Source organism: Haemaphysalis longicornis, unplaced genomic scaffold (assembly GCF_048455015.1).
Source record: "Haemaphysalis longicornis isolate Haplotype H1 unplaced genomic scaffold, Haemaphysalis longicornis Haplotype H1 scaffold_10, whole genome shotgun sequence".
Taxonomy (NCBI): domain Eukaryota; kingdom Metazoa; phylum Arthropoda; class Arachnida; order Ixodida; family Ixodidae; genus Haemaphysalis; species Haemaphysalis longicornis.
Genome location: NW_027526204.1, coordinates 149,429,402 through 149,446,167, shown reverse-complemented (window position 1 = coordinate 149,446,167; position 16,766 = coordinate 149,429,402). Strand labels below are relative to the sequence as shown.

General features: G+C 45.6%; 1 protein-coding gene across 1 annotated transcript; it reads right to left on the bottom strand.

Annotated features, from left to right (window-relative positions):
- Positions 1 to 351: 351 nt before the first annotated feature.
- Positions 352 to 15,645, bottom strand: LOC144160147 (uncharacterized). The gene is made up of 7 exons (XM_077691745.1): positions 15,502 to 15,645; positions 14,075 to 14,168; positions 12,830 to 13,059; positions 12,037 to 12,249; positions 9,543 to 9,895; positions 2,172 to 2,246; positions 352 to 592 (listed from the first exon to the last, which is right to left on the bottom strand). The coding sequence occupies exons 1-6, from the start codon at positions 15,643 to 15,645 to the stop codon at positions 2,198 to 2,200; spliced, it is 1,083 nt and encodes a 360-aa protein (XP_077547871.1). The 3' UTR covers positions 352 to 592; positions 2,172 to 2,197.
- Between the last annotated feature and the right edge of the window lie 1,121 nt (positions 15,646 to 16,766).

Here is a 16,766-nt window from a genome sequence, read left to right as displayed (position 1 = left end):
TCATTGGAGCCCAGAATAATATTTTGATCTACAATATTCTGGATTAAATCCGCGGTGCGAGGAACACTCACATAGAAAGATAAAAGCCTGCAGAGTAGACGCCGTGGGATTCGACTGGCCGACGCTCGCTTGCGCATGTCACTTTGTTGACTGATGCTTCGCCGCATATGTATTCTTTGAGTTGCTAGGGGAGCACAAGTTCGCTGTAATAAACTTGTTTTCCTTGAAGACAACAGCGTCGGATTTGGCTTCGTGACAATATTTAACCAACCGGCAAAGGAAAAGGCGAGAACATTTTATTCTAATTTTTTAGTACAGTTTTTAGAAGTCTTTGTCCTAGTATGTACATGTAAAGGTTGAAGACCTTTAAAAATATACCCAATAAAACAGTCTCACAGAACACGATATAAGGTTTTTACAAATTTTTTACTCATACATATGTGAAATAAGAGAGTCTTAAACCGTGAATAGAAATAATGTTAAAGTGGCTTTCCAAGCTCATGCTTCGCCGTCGAGTTCCGTTGATTACGGCCGCTGAGACTTGCTGCTGGGGTTGTGGGTGGTGAAAACGTGCCATTATGACTGCTGGAAGCTGCAAACAAATAGCAAAAATATTACGCGCTGTTTAGCAAACAAATTAGTTCAAAGCAATGACGACGTCTACACATCGTACCACAGGTCCAGATTTTTACAATCTTTTACTTTGAACTTTTTTGTGCTATGCGGTCACGCGACATTGAAAGTTCACATCCAAGGAGCAGGTAAAACATGGGCGTCGTGTATGTTTTCCTGAAACTTACATACTTCGTGTGAGCTTGCAACAAAACACGTGTGAAGCGACACTTATTCAAGCGCTACGTAAAAACTGCAGTTGACATGAACCCAGCTTGAGCGTCTTCTCTGTGAGAGTTTTGTAAGAACTCATCTACCACCCTTCCTTTGGTGCTATTAAAGCAATTCTTTATGTCAGCAAAAACAAAGTGATTATTGAAATCCCACTTTTTGGTCCTTTTAGGACAACCAAACTCGTAGTGGAACATTCTGGAAAATTTTAAGAATTTTGGGTGTACAAAAACTAAATCGACGCTCGACCTAAATAAGCCTTTATACAAAAGGTCTGGATAACGAAAAAAATTAAATGACAAGCTATCAATGACAGCATCCCGCTTCTGCAAGCACCAAAATATTGTCACAGTGAAATAGTAAGTTGCGATTGAGACAAGGATACACTGCGGAAAGATAAAAATGCAATATAACTATCTTCCCCGAATATACAGTATTTAAGAGCCATAAAATATCCCACGAGCTGATCGCTTTAATAGGTAGAAGGCCACAAGAAAGGACGCCGAGCACGAACAGCGAAACATAACAACAGTGCCTGAGAACTTGGATCCAACATGGTACACGAAATGGAAACCGGTGCAATGGAAGTGTCGGTGCCAATCAACGTGCAACTCATCTTCTGAATGATATAAAACTCATTATCAAATATGAAGCCGCATTCTCGACTTCATAAATTCACCGTGAATACGCCATGTTTCCTTAATAAGCTAGACGTAAGTAATAAGTGACGTGTGAACGGAGAGATGTGGCGGCATGCGGTGTAATTTGACGCTTGCCTTATAGAGATCACAACCAAGCCATTATATATTGCCCATAAATAATATAAAAACACTTTAAATGTCTTAGAAAAACTATGATGGCAGCTGAGGCTACCAAGAGAAACACAAGGCTAAAATTGGCGTCAACGATACAAGTCGATCAAGTAACGCTAATCCTGTAACTTCATCAAATAACATTGATCAAGTACTGACTGATCTTGAAAACTCCAGGGTTAAAAAACCAGCTTTCTGTATTTTGAGCCAGTTCCCAAAATGTGGTTTGGCGTCAGGTGTTTAAATTTAGAGGTATTTTATAAAGTTGCACTCTTCATTGTCATCGTTTGCGATGTTGTACCCCCTACGACGGTACCGAAAATGTATTGTAGGTAAATTTTTGTTTATCGCGCTCCGTAATAATAGTTTTTTCAGCTTGTCTTCCCCCTTACGTGTACTTCACGGCCAGAGCATCGGGGGTCTAGTTCTGATTACGACCGCGGATACCCTTTGCACAATCGTTTACTTTACTTGCAACATCTGAGCTACGTACAAATTTAAGAAAAAAATTGGTACCTGTAGTCGTCGTGTAGTTTGTCCCGTCATTTTCCTGCTTCCGAAGATTGTCTGGTGCAGTTAACAAATCTCTCACTGTGAGAAAGTTTGAAGAACGTAAGAGATACACTTGCACGTGCTACCAATACAAAATGCATTTATTACATTCACAATCGCTCAGCCTGGCAATTTAAAGGCTTATGTTTTTGAGACCTGTGTGTTTGCAATGAAACCGACCGCAACTACCAGAATGTAATACATCCCTTCCGTCACCGGGTATAAGCCTAATTTATCTTTGTAAAAACTCGATAGCCTTGTGGCAAAATCTTTTTCGATCTTTCGATGATAAACGGCCTTTAGAGCGCCCACGTCTGTTTACAGTTTGTTTGAGAACAGTGGCGATAAACTGGTAGGGGGACTTCGGAAATTACATCAGGTAAAGCTGTGCAACAATTCCTCAGTATAATTTTGCTCTTTGATGGTACAATGTTGTTAAATGCCCCTTAACTCAAAAAACGCTCACGAAGTCATAATTTCATACCTACTCAACTAGAAAAATGCGTGAAACATCCTCAGGTGGTCCATGTCTTCCGGAGCCCTCCACTACAGTGGGCCTCATCGCCTGTGTATAGTCGCTGCAGAAAACCTCATATATAATAGAACTAGAATACTTCGTCCTCGAATACAACCAGAAATTAAGAAATAACACTCTTTTTCTGTCATTCTTATATGAAGACCCTGTATATGCAAGCCATTTTGTTCCTTCTAACGCAGAACATCAAAGTAGAGTGTTTTAACACTACAGGATAAGACAGTATCAGTTTTAATGTGCGTGCACATTTCTACGCGTTTGTCTACCTCAAACAGTGCGAAGAAACATTAACTAAGGTGTGAAGGTGGTTGGTTGGTTTATGACATTGTTGAAAAACAGCGCAAAGAAATTTAAACGAAGGACTAAGATGTTTGCTATTCTCTAGCCCACGCGACCCTTCTTAAGGTCGTCAGCGAAGCTACCGACATTTACGGAGCCACTCCTTTCAAGAGTGTCTCGTAATTAGTGCCAGCCGGTTCCTCAAACTACTGGTGTTCTATCTCCGTTCGGTCTTCGTGAACGTTGGTGGGGACTGCTTCGTTTACAAAGAGAAAACGTGTATAGGCTCCAGCCCGGCCTCCAAGTTTAGTGATCTGTGGTTGGCTAGTGCACACCAACTTCTACAGGAAGCATTGAAGGAGAGCTCCATGGTGAAGATTCTCTGGTTAGGGGACGATATCTTTGTAATCTGCAGCGCTCGGACTGATGGTGAAACACAGGTAAAGTGTCTGTTTGGAGCCGCCTTCTCTTTTATTGGAGAACTTGTTCTACCCAGGCAGCAGCCAGTGGATGGCCAGCTGAGGTTCCAAGAACTAAAGCTGCAGATCAGTGCGGAGCGTGCATGTAAAATATATGCCCCTAGGTTCTGGAAAGCACAGCTGCCATATTCTTCGGCCCACTCTAAAATCTCGTGAAACGCGAGTGGCCGCATACGTTGTGAAAACATGTTGTTCAAGTCATGACCCCCTCCAGGTAGATTCTATGTTCCCGAACAACGTGCAACGCCTTCAAAGGTTGGAAAACACTGATGACACCCGCCGCGGTGGCTCAGTGGCTAAGGCGTTGCGCTGCTGAGCACGAGGTCGCGGGTTAGATTCCCGGCCGCGGCGGCCGCTTTTCTGATGGAGGCGAAAAGCAAAAACGCCCGTGTGTACGAGATTTCGCCGCACGATAAAGATCCCCAGGTGGTCAAAATTAATCCGGAGCCCTTCACTATGGCGCGCCTCATCGCCTGCGTTGCGTCGGTGCGTTAAACCCCACAATCAATCAATCAATCAATCAATCAATCAATCAATCAATCAATCAATCAATCAATCAATCAATCAATCAATCAATCAATCAATCAATCAATCAATCAATGAATCAAACACTGATGACCTCGTTCACGACCTGTCCAAAAAGGTATTATCCGAAGAGAGGGCACGAACATGTCCCGTGGCACGCAATGACTTCAAAGCGACGACGGTCCTACGCATACATTCAGGGTGTCCCGCACAAACTCCGAAGAACCGTTGAGTTACTGCAGTGCGTGTGGTGTTTTCAGGCTCTGCAAGCTAGCCAGGTTTGGAAAGAAGGTGAAGTCTTAAAGGTTCCGGTATGTTCGAAATTTCAGCGCACGTTAAAGGTCTCCAGGGGTCAAAATTAGTCCGGAGCCCTCCATTGCGGCGCGCCTCTTCGCCTGCGTAGCGTCTACGCGCTAATCCTCATCATCAACCAAATCAACTCGGAGGAGCCACGATGCAGTATTTGTAACAAGAAGCACTCAAGGCGTTTCGGGAAGTGCATGACTGGAGTAGTGTACGAGATGACCGTCTTTTGCGGCATCTTATATGTAGTACAAGCTGCACGTTTCGTGAGCGGCAGGACGCGCGAGCACGCCTGCGCTATAAAATCCGCTACTGGCAGCACCCTTGACGTACAGGGCCGTCCACTTAAGGTGCGAACACAGCGCACATGTCGCGGCCGCGCATCGAAGCTAAGCGGCGGAGGCCCACAGGGGCTTGGAGGCAGGGCGTCCTGTCGTCTGCTAGCGCGGGAGCGCGCCGTGGCTTCTTTGCTGGGAAGCAAGCATGCTTGTAGAGGCTTGCTCGGCATTGCTTGTAGCGTCTTAGCGCGGCGCGACCGCGTTGCGGGAAAGCGCACTTCTCTTACTGCGCCACGTTGTGTAGTTTCTGTGCATGGCAGCTGAGCGCATCCTCTTTTCAGTTACGCGGTCCCAGTCAAATGCATGTATTGTTGAAGGCATTTCAGGAATAGTTTTTCTGGGGTTAGAGGGTTTCACGTCTCAAAACGACTCTTGCTACGAAGATGCCCTAGAGAAGGGCTCCGGATAACCACCTGAGGCTCTTTACCGTCCACTGATACCGTGCAGCAAACGCGCGTTCTTCCATTTCGTCAGTTTTGAAAAAGCGACGCCTGCTACTGGGATAGAAAATTGGTCTCCCGGTTTAGTATATCCAAGAACCCTAAACACTGAGCCACCGTGGGGGACGTGGTCAATCCCTGGCAGGTTTCTCAGGACTTACCGCACCGTAAAAGAAAACATCGGTCAAGGAACAAATCTTTATTTTCAGCGTGTGATCTCTAAAGCATATGGCCATGTGACCTGATATGCCGTCCGGCCGGATTTTTTTAACCGCGGAGCTCTTGTTACTGGCGGTAAGTTCGCCATTGCAGCTAAAACTACCAAGAAAATTCCGAGCGCTCGGGGGTGCACGCCTCGCGGTGACCGCCGAGCGTCCCCGTTACGCGCAGTGGTTTTAGCAAAAATAAAAAAAAAGACTGTCGAAAACGGTGCAGAGCAAGAAAATACCGAGCGGTCGTGAGCGCGTGCCTTGCGGAGACCGCCGAGTCCCCGGATCGTGCAGCGGCTTCAGCAAAGAAAACTCCGGCGCTCCCGTCAACCGCTACCGCGCATCTAAGAAAAACTCCAGCGCTAGCGCTAAACATGTAATGCTAAAGACGATAAGACACCCTGCTTTGGGAAAGGTCACCGCGGCCGCCACATTCTCTGGAAGCCATTATGGATAATCGGAGACATGGCTATGAGTGTGTGAACCCTTCCTGCGACGGCTTGCAGATCCCGCCAGAACTTTCTCGAGTGGATGACGAAGAGATCGTGGAAGGGTACACTGCCGAGGATGACTTTCCATCCCCCACTCGCTGCGAAGAAGACTGCGACGTCTTCGATGCATATGACGACAATTACTAGTACCGCAACTACGCAAATAAGTGCGGCAATGCGGCTCACCTACAACAGTGCGGCTCACCTACAACAGATTCGCCATTCAAGTCTTGTGAGTAAGTGCAAGCTTCCTTAAATCTTGTTTTGAACGGAGTGTCGTATGCTAAGTCTACCTCGAAGACGCTCGCAGATTTGTTGGTGAGACTTCGAAGGTGGTGAACGAACTCATGGAAATCGACAACAAATACCGTAAATAGGAAAAGGAATCAGAATACGATCGGTCCGCAATGCAAGTGCTTGTAAGGCATTGTTTGCACTATTAAGCTCATTAAAACGTATTCAACATATCGGGGATTTTTCAGTTCGTGGCGTTTGGCTGGCAGTGCGCGTGAGGATGGTGAAGAAAAGAATGCAGAAGTTGGGGACATCAAGAACGGGGAAGCTGTTCCACAATTATGTAGCATGGAACTGGTTACCGCAGCTTCATTACTCACCTAGGCCCATTGCGAGGAAGTGCGGGTCGTACCAGAAAGGAGGATACGTAGCAGGGGGCAACAAAGGGAACAGCCGCTGTCTGCTAATAACTAGCCAGGTAGGTAGCGCAAGCAATGACATATCCATTATAATGTAGTAGGCTAGAGTGGAACCAGTCCGGGACTCGGACGGAGAGTAGGACGATTGTGCTGGGTGCGTGACGCGCTGGCTGGGAGACTGCTTGAATCATCTCTACGATGCGCGATATTCATATATATGAAAAAAGCCGACACACATCGATACCAAATTCGCGAGATCGAAACCCAGTAGCTGTTACCAAAATTCCCCGGAGGCAAAAGCACAGACATCAATGTGCTGCGTAAAACCAGTGCCTACGAAATAAATCCAGGTTGCCGAAATTTTATGTACCACTCCCCTAAACCATTTCTCATTAAACCAAACCAAGCCAGTTCTTAAATGTTTGCAATAAAACATGCATTTAACTGGGACCGCGAACCTGAAAAAAGGACGCGCTCAGTAGTCATACGCAGAAACAACGCGACGCGGCGCAGCGAGAGAATGAGAGAAGTGCGCTTTCCCGCACCACGGTCGCGGTGCGCTAAGACGCTACAAGCATGCCGAGAGTTAGGCGTGCTTCCCAGCAAAGCATGCAAGGCACACTCCCCCGCTAGCAGACGACACGAAGCCCCGCCTCCGGCCCCTATGCACCTGCGCTGCATAGCTTCAATGCGCGGCCGCGGCTTGTGCGCTGGCGGTCCGCGGAGCGGGGCCACGGTACGCTGTGTTCGCACCTAAAGTGGACGGCCCTGTACATGCTACCAGATGCGCGTGGAGGAGCGGTTTGAACGATGTAATATCCTTAAGCGCTGCAATGACGAACGAACACGCGAGATTGTCGAAGCTTTTTCTATGCGCGAGCGCCCCGGTGCACATGTTAGCGGGCCATTTGTGGCCTTGTTACGGATATAGCTAGTTTATCTGCGTTACTTGTAGTCTGGAGTCTTCCCCCTTTTTAGGTCGTGTGCGCTCAATGAATTCATTTATTGTAAGTCAGCGCCGTGTTTGTCAACTTCCCCATTTTCCGGTCCAGAGACTTTGCGTTTTTTTTTTCGTAAAGACGAGCAAACACAAACGTTTTTTACCTCCAATTTAGCTCAAGCGTGAACATAAGTCATATACTTACGGATTACGACAAGTTCCATCATTAAATCTGTAAATTTGGTGTAGTAAGTGAGTGGCGCGGCCCAGAACCACGCTACAAAATTAATCAAAGACCCAAGAACGTGCCATAACTAGAGCAAGATCTTAGCCTCAGCACATCTTTTTTTGTCTTTTGTAAGTGCGAAATTATAATCTTGTAAATTTTGTTGCTCGTTTTATTGATTTGAAATTTGCCTTGGTTCTTTAATACCCTGGAAAGCTTTTCGAATACAGTCATGCCTTCGGTATTCCAATGTTACAAAAATCCCTCTTTGGTTCAAAGCTTATCACATAGCATAATCAGCCGGTTTGGGCAAAACGAGCAATTTTGGTCGGAACAAGAAATATGGATTCCAAGAAGTGCTCCTAAAAATTTTCACGAACTTGGTGCTTCGAGCAACAGATTCTATTATATTTTATTTCTGCACGGAAATGTTTTTTTATACTTCCAAATGGTTGCGCAACATATCGTCAAAGTCTCCATGAAGTTCTTTCCCAGAGTTAACTTAAAGTGACTAATTTTTATGGCTCCAAGAAATCGTCCTATTGCACAGTATTTCAGCTTTGTCGGTGTGTTAAGCGTAGGTCACTCACCCTGGCGCATAATGACGAAGTAGACAATCGAAATCATCGCTATTCCTATAACGAATTTGCAGGACCAATTCCTCCAGTCACAGCCCAGATGTTCTTTTTCCATCGCCCTGCACACAAAGGTACGGTCGAAATTCGGTCTGGGGACCTGTAGTGGTGCTTAACTGGCTAAGGAGTTGCGCTGCGGGGCCCAGGGACGCGGGTTATATCACGGCTGCAATGGCTGCTTTTCTGATGGAGGCGAAAAGGGAAAATGCCGCTGTGTCCAGATCTCGGCGGATGTTAAGTATATCCAGATAGTCGGATTGAGTCCGTAGCCCTCGACTACGGCGCACCAAATGCAAGTTAACCTCTGCAATCAATGAGTGATTTCTTGGGGAGTTGTAAGGCCCCTTACACGTCTCTCCGCTACGGTTCCCAAGGACAGTTTACCGCAATGTTCTTAATAAGCTAATAAAGCAGAGAACCAGGTTGACATGTGCTAACGGATCCCTGCCTCTTGCCACGAATTATATACCGCGCTGGAAAGCGTGAGGGAGCGGCGGCTTGATAAAGTAAATAAAATAACATGGACCGGATCTCGATTCACGGTCAATGTGAAACGAGATAGTCGAGTATTTTTAAACAGCCTATAAAACACATCAGAATAGGGGCTTTTAGGCACGCGAACAAAAGATTTGCCTACCATCTGGTTTGCCGAACGGGGTTGCTACTACAGCATATAAAGAATGGCTTCCACGTCTTTCTTTTAGGTTCACTATAATAGGTGAAGAAGAAAGGGTATGACAGCTAAACCTTAGCGGTACCCACCGACGGGTCAGAAACTTCGTGGTTCACTAAAAGGGTTCAACCTAAATTTAGGACGACTCCACGAGCAATAGAATGGAAGATGATAGGTGTAACATTAAGGTACAAGAAGAGAGCGTACTGGGTCAGGGAACAAATGCATGTTAAGGACGTATTAGTAGAAATTAAGAAGAAGAAACTGTCGTGGGCAGGCCATGTAATGCGAAGGAGAGATAACCGTTGGTCATTAAGGGTAACAGAGTGGATCCCTACAGAAGGCAAGCGTGGCAGGGTCCGGCAGAAAGTTAGATGGGCAGATTAGATCAAGACGTTTGCGGTGTTAAATTGGTCGCAGTTAGCACAGGAAAGGTATAATTGGAGATTAATGGGAGCGGCCTTTGCCCTGCAGTGGGCGTAGACAGGCTGGTGATGATGATATCAACAGGTACAGCGATACAGCAGGAAACAACGCAGCAGCTGGCGATTTTTCGGTACCGATAGCACAACAACGAAGATTGTGAGGTCTCTTAAACCGGCGCCGTACCTGATCCAGAGATTCTTTTCCGCCACGCTCACGCGCGTACCATCGGGCATGACGAGAAGCTTCTCCTCGCCGTGCTTTTTGCGCTCTTCCTTCTCCTCGACGCTCCCCTCTTCCAGGGGCCTCAGTGACCGCTTGGAGGATCCGGCGCTCTTGCGACTGCCTCCGACCAGAGGAATCACCGAGGCTACGCTGAAGTCCCGTTCGCCCGGCAGATCCCCACACCGACCTCCGTGCTTTCGAAGGCTGTGCATGCTCCTTTTGCTGGACGAAGAGGGGCTGTGCCTGCTGGTGCGGCTTGCCTTCGACCGAAGCGAGCGCTTGTCAGCCGTCGCGGGGCTTCCTTTGTCCTCCTCCTGTGAAACGAATAACCAGGTCCTTACGACGAAAAATACCTAGAATGGCTCTAATCTGTGCAGCGTGGTACGTCCCTCCTGAAAGGTTCCATATGTACGGAAATATGGGAATATGGAGTACTTTCCTAGAATGACACAAAGCCGCAACAAAAAAAGGAATATTTTTGAGAAACACACGGGAACGAAATAGGGCATACTCATCGAAAAATTTGACAACGGTTTGATGTCTGTAAGTTTACTAGAACCCCCAAATTATTGTCGCTATGAATTCCGTATACACGGAGTATACGGAAAACATACGGAGCGTCATTTTGCTTAATATTGAAGATAAAAACACGAAACCTGTGCCAAATGTTTTTATTGCGTGAAATAATGTGATTTCCTAGTTTTTTTATTGTAACATCTACTTTGGGTGTGCTTGGGAGCGGCATAATTCGTATGAACTCCGTATTCCCATAATTCTGTATATACGGAACGTTTCAGTAGGGACGTATTGTGATTAAAGAATCCTAGAACAGTGACAAAAAAACTGAGGACAGGAAAAACAGGAGAGGCCGGAGAAGGAAAACAGGACATACCGCTGTAAACAGGACCACCCTTTGTACTGTTCTTTTTTTCCTCTGTTTATTGCTCTTGTTCGAACTGTTGGCTACTTTCAAAATTGATTATACAGTTTTTTGTGTTACTTCATAGGTCCATGTCTGCATGTATTTTTCTGTCATGCTCGATTTCTCGATTACAAGGGTCTAGTTGGGGATAATGCTTCCAAGTAGAATAAAATGATTTGCATTACATCCCATGACCGCTGAAATTCTTTGGCTTTAAATATCTGGTCTCCGTAAATGGCCCTAACCTAAATGAGGGCACTATTTTCTGGAGAGCTGTGTCAATGTATAAGCAATTATGGGCGTTGGTTAGTCCAAATGTTCATCACCAATCATAAGTTGGAATAAAATACGTTGTTGCATGATCGAATAGTGTAGCTGATGCATTCTTTTCAAAGTGGAGTTGCACCTCATCAATTCAGCATAGATATAAACGACATAAACTTAGTATTGCCCAAACATTGTGCCACGAGTGAAATTTTCGTGTGATGATTGTGCTTTATTGAGGCTTTTTCAGCGCTCTTTCAGGCGTCTCCAGATTTCTCGGTTATGACGGAAGCAGGAGTGGCGGGAATGCCGGCAGAGAGTGCGGCAGTGCTCCGTGCGGAACACCCTGGCTATCTCGTGACTAGTGCGCCTCGGAGTGAGGGGGTGTCTAGCAGGGTTGGGTGCTGCTGATGGTTTCGAGTTGTGAAAGTGCAGTGGCAAAGTTAAGTGCAGAGGTCATCTGGAAGAGCCGTCGCCACAGCTGGACCAGCGGCCGTGCAACACCTCCGCGCTCCCCCATCCGAAAGCGCAGCGAACGACCTGTCTTCTACCTTTTGTAAGATAATTTGGTTCATGCCGTCGCGCCCTTCGCTTCGTGCCGTTTTTTTTGACCATCTTTTGTTCACGCCATCCTCGTCGCAAATGTGGTTGTGGGAAATGCAAGGCTTCCTTCTTGCATAATTTGAAGCTGTTTTTTGGATCGCACGCCGTATACGATAGGTGTATTTACAACGTTCTAAGCAGAGACATGCAGCTGGTCTAACATCCGCAGTCTGATCTTTTGCCTCGACCCCCGTAACTAAATGTTTTTATACATGTTGTACCGAAGAGAGCAATAAAATTACTGTCTTTCGCTAATTTTCTAGTTTCAGCAAGGTTGGTATGCCAGTGTGAAAAGAATCAATTGTTCTAACTCAGTTTTCATCCTGCGAATGCTCCTCACTGTGTGGTTGAACGTTCAGATTATTTTAATTTGATTACAATTGCCTTTTTATAACTCCCCATAAATCGAGACACGAACGTTATCACCGGCTTGCTTATCTACCAGCTCAATACTGGCAACCTATGATACAGACAGGCTTCAGAATCCTGTAATCTTCCACCCTTGGTGTATGAAAACTTAGTTAAATTGTCACGTGTCTCACATTGCTGAGGAACAAAAAATAGTGGGTTAATTCTGATACAAGCTGCATTGTTTGGTTTTAGACGTTTTAACTTCGCGTGATAATAAGGGCATGCTTAAAACACACATAAGAATGATTCAAGCACCTTTGCTGGTGAGGCTCGTTTGCTGGAAGCACGGCTGACTCCACTTCGTTCTACAGACGACGGTCCGCGTCGCTTGCCGGCGCCGTGATCAGTTTCTCGAGCAGCTGTTTCTGCCCCTTTCCAGGTAGGCTTGACCGAGATGTTTCCCGGTGTGGCATCCTTGGGGCTTTCCCGAGACTGGGCTCTCGACTTCCTTCGCAAAGGGTCCTTTGCCTGCTGCGCAAAATACGGGGCTGGTGGGGTTCTTTCAGCACATGTCTCCGTTGTCATCCATACTATTATTATTAGTTTATCTAGACCTACTGCACGATCAAGGCGTCTCCCAAGCCCTTCTATCCTGTATTGCCCAAGAAGAGGTCTTCAGCGGCCAGAAATATCTGCCAGCATGAGTGCGGGGATGTTTTTCTATAGCGCTTCTGATTCGACACTGTGAAGCATAAGCGTCGCCCCGGAGGCGAACTTTTGAAATTTTGTACTTTCATAAATGGTCTGCTGTCTGCGGCTGTTCCTAAGCAACAACATGGCCGTTCCATCTTAACGGTCCAACGCAGTCTTACATCTGCTTATATCCACAACACATTCTTCAGAAATGGACCTCCATTTGAGTTCACTCTGTCTTCCTTCTGCTTGCATTAAATCTAGCTTTTTCTCGCGTTTAAGCCCCGGGGGCAAATGGACACTTTATGCGCGACATGCTTTATTGTGGTTAGTGCTGGTTCTATTTTGAAGTTCGGTTGTCTTCAGAAACTGCACCATTCGTATTATTTCTTGTGAAATGCTTCCCGAAGCTCACCTTCTCCGGAGTGTGTAGATTCGAGTAACCTTGAGGGCTGGGGTCCATTGCTTTGAAGAACGCAGCGGCCCGGTTGGGTGTGGAAGCAGATGAACCCTTCTGAGCGTCATATGTTTTCTGGCTTTTGGATGCAATCAAGTCTGCTCTGGAGGAGGCCTTGGACAAGCTGGCTTTGCTGCTGGAACTTCGCTTGGATGGCTTGGTGGCGTTTGAGTGCAGCTCGCGTTGCTCTTAAAAAACGAACACATTAGAGAAATTTAGGTAAATTGAGTAATCGTCTTGCGCGAGCTTTCGTTTGCTGTATTTTTTACTTCCGGTGTATCTGTTTTCAAGCTATGTGAAAAGTGAAAGGCTGTAATGCAGAAGATTTGTGCACATTAGAAAACGAGTCCTTTCTAGATTCATTATCCGGAACCTATGGAACTCCGGAAGTGGCCAGCCATTATTTTTTTTGGTAGGTATGATTTTTTTCGTGGTGAAGGGACGTATTGGTTTATTAAAAATTGCCTGGTGTATGAGCAGAAAGAAAAATGAACAATTTTTGACCACAGGAACCACCGCCGGAAGGGAGGGAGGCAGAAAAGCGGAGACAAAAAAAAAAACACATACAAACATCATTGTCTTGCCACTCAATATGACGGCGACCGCTGCCTGCAGGGAAATGTTTTCGTTCTATCTTTTTTAGCATATGATTACTTCCCCTATACTTGCTTTAGATTACTAATATGACCCTCTTTTTGGATGAGGCGTTCATTGGAGGCAGGCATAAAAAAATATCATTCCCTAAACCGAAGCTTCAGGGTATCCTAACGTCCGGAGCATGTTTTCTCAACTGCAGCGTTGTATTTCACGAAAATAAGGCGCATTGAGTTTTCTGGTAAACTGTATAAACCGGGTATTTTGTATGCAATGGCTAATAAACAAACACCCCTTGATTCTTAATTAGTCGTAAGTAGTTCTTATATGAATGAACGTTTATTAAAACCAGCTTGGTTTTAATAAACCCAGATGGGTTTATTAAAACCCAGATGCCACCGAAACAATCATTCGAAACATTCGCTGTGGTTCAGTTTCTATTTAGGAGTGTAAAAAGTTGGAGGGAACCTTGGAATGCTGAATGGGGGGGGGGGGGGAGGGGGGAGAGGGGGCTCCTTGTACTGCCGCATTAATGTTTAGTACAGGCGGCCATGCGCCTTTTGCTCCCAGTATGGTGTCGATTGAATCTGTAGAACACGTGGAACTTACCTCCGGCGGCCTTCTGCTTTTTTCCGTCGCTGTGCGGAGTTGCCGAAGTAGAGCCACGACCGGGGGGGCTGTGCTTTTTAGTTTTAGCACCATGCTGCCAAAAAAAGAGAGTCTTAAAATATCATACGACTGTCACCGAAAAACACATAGAACAGGGTTCACACTTCCACGCAAGCTGTTCTGCCGCAATAAGCAAAAGTAGGGACACTCTTGTTGCCAAGGCACCATGATTGCTATACAAAGGGTAAAGGTTATTTGCTTCACCTGGGGCTTGTCAGCCCTCTAAAATATTACCACGGACTATTTACCTTCACAGCTACGTAGTCCATATACAATTACCACGCAGGAACATGTAATGAAATACTTCAGTTTTAAATATATCCCAGCTCAAGCATAAGGAATAGCAAACAATATTTAACACATAAGTACCTAAACTAATGTGACAAATTTGGTAAAGTTCGAACGCGAATCCAAGTCTAGCGAGAGAGAGCAAAAGAGAGAGACGGTGTGTGCAGTGTGTGCGTTTGTGCGTGCGTGTGCCTGTTCCTGTGTATGCGTACGTGTGTGCGTCCGTGTGTGTGCGTGTTTGAGTCGGCGGGTCCGCGTGCGTGCGCTTGTGCGTGTATGCCAATGTGCCGCTGGTTGAGTATAGGTTTGATGTTTTGGATGGGTTTGAAAGTGAGTGGATCTGAAGATTTATTCTATCTGTCACCTATATGCTTGACCTTTGGGGAAATTAGTTTTATTTCACTATCCAGGTGTTACTAAAATTACAATGTGAACGAACGCCGTTTAGGAGTACACGCTTTTTTCCCAAGTAATACATTTTTGAAATGACAACAAAAATGTAAGATTTGAATGAACGACTTTTAGGTTTGTCTATATAAATATGCTTGCTTTGGGAAACATTCAGCACTGTCTGCTCACCAACAGTCTCAAACTGTAGTCTGTCGGAACAAACTGTCAATATAGCATTTTCACGGCCTTAGCGTGGCGATTAAAATGTGGTTTTCTAAGGTACAGCTGTTAACGTGTCACTTGTTACAAAATCCCTGGGAAGAAAGCCCAGCATCTCCAAACAAACAATTCTCTCACCGGTTTTCGGCGAGTGAGCGTGGTGAAATACCAATTACTGTACCTTTTCGGGTGATGCAACAGAGCCTTCGGTAGTGTGTGACTCACTGGTTGAATCCCGCATTGCCCTGTGGCGTTCGTTATATCCGTTCAAAGAGGACTTAGCTCAACGAACTGTAAAAAATAGGGGTTTCGTCACGTTATTCGGAAACCCAGAGAGGAGCTAGGTAACGTAGAAAACTTGCCTTCTTGAAAAACGATGCTCGCTGATAATTCTGGCCTCTTTCTGCTCAAGCGACGAGACTAATAGAAGCACACCTGTATTCGGAATTGGGCGTTGGTGGGTCTGTGACGCTCGTGACGATAATGCAGATGATGCTGATGACGAGGATGACGATGATGACGGCCGTGATAATCACGGCGATGAGGACTACAACGATCATGACGTCAAGAATGATGACGACGATGACAGCATTGCTGACGACTGTTTCATTCATCAAATCGTTTAAGTTTATTAAGGTTGACACCAAGGACCCGTTCTTTCAGGGGCCTGTTCTTTTCAATGTTTGTATGAAAGATTTATTGAATATTCACAATAAGGCGAAGTATGTTTTTATGCGAATGATGCTAGCATTTCTTTCTGAGCGTTATACTCTTCCCCAGTAAAAATCGAGGCAATCTTTTACTTTAAAAATAATAAATGATCGACCATTAATAAATTGGAAATAAAGGCAGTAAAAGCAACGCAGCAGGTTTTTGGGCCCAAATATAAAAACTTTACTTAGGAATGCAATCTTGCGGTGGAGATAAAAAAGTGAAGCCAATAGCGGCATTAAATACCAAGACATGCCTGAGATAATGACATGTTGCGATTAAGTTGTCACGATGACAGCATTGCTGACGACTGTTTCATTCATCAAATCGTGTAAGTTCATTAAGGTTGACACCAAGGACCCGTGAGTTTTATACTGGTATATACTAGAGGGATATCCGGCGCCCCTGTTTAGGCGACCCGTAATTCAGCGAGCGTTGCGTCATGTACCGGGAAGGCACGTTCCACTTGTAGCTGGCATGGCTCATAAACTGGCCGGAAAGTGGCCTCTGGCTCCAGAAAAGCAGCAATGTTACTATAGAACATTAATAAAACTTGCTTTGTTCTTATACAATTGCCGCTCCAAAAGATTCATTTGCCAGGGATTATTTAGAAGCTTCATGCAAGATGAAACAAAGGAAAGGTATTACTATTTTTGTTGATTTTGGCTTCGAGACAAAACAAGTGGCTAGCCAAGCCAAGTAGGCGAGGAACGTCGCTACCATAGAGTTTCTCACCTGAAATGGTGGGGCTGATGACGGCGTGCGATTGCAGCGCCAGATTTCCCTCTGTTATAAAACTCCATGGCTTCTCCACCCGAAATGGCCGAAACTCGCTTCGCTTGGAAACCCGAAATTCGCTTGAACAATTTATGCGAAGACAGGTGTGCTTCATTCCATCAAAGTGGGAGGCCTAGTGCCAGCGAGCGGCCATCAATTGATATTTACATAAGTACAAGCCCACAATGAAGAGACGTTTGTTTGTGGTAAAGACAGCGTGCTTTTTCTGCATTAGCAATACAGAAAA

Coding starts and splice junctions, on each gene's coding strand:
- LOC144160147 (XM_077691745.1), bottom strand. CDS start 15,645: ATGAATGAAACAGTCGTCAGCAATGCTGTCATCGTCGTCATCATTCTT. Junction 14,169..15,501: donor TCTGCATTATCGTCACGAGC/GTCACAGACCCA, acceptor TTTTTTTGGCAG/CATGGTGCTAAAACTAAAAA. Junction 12,250..12,829: donor ATCTACACACTCCGGAGAAG/GTGAGCTTCGGG, acceptor TTTGCGCAGCAG/GCAAAGGACCCTTTGCGAAG.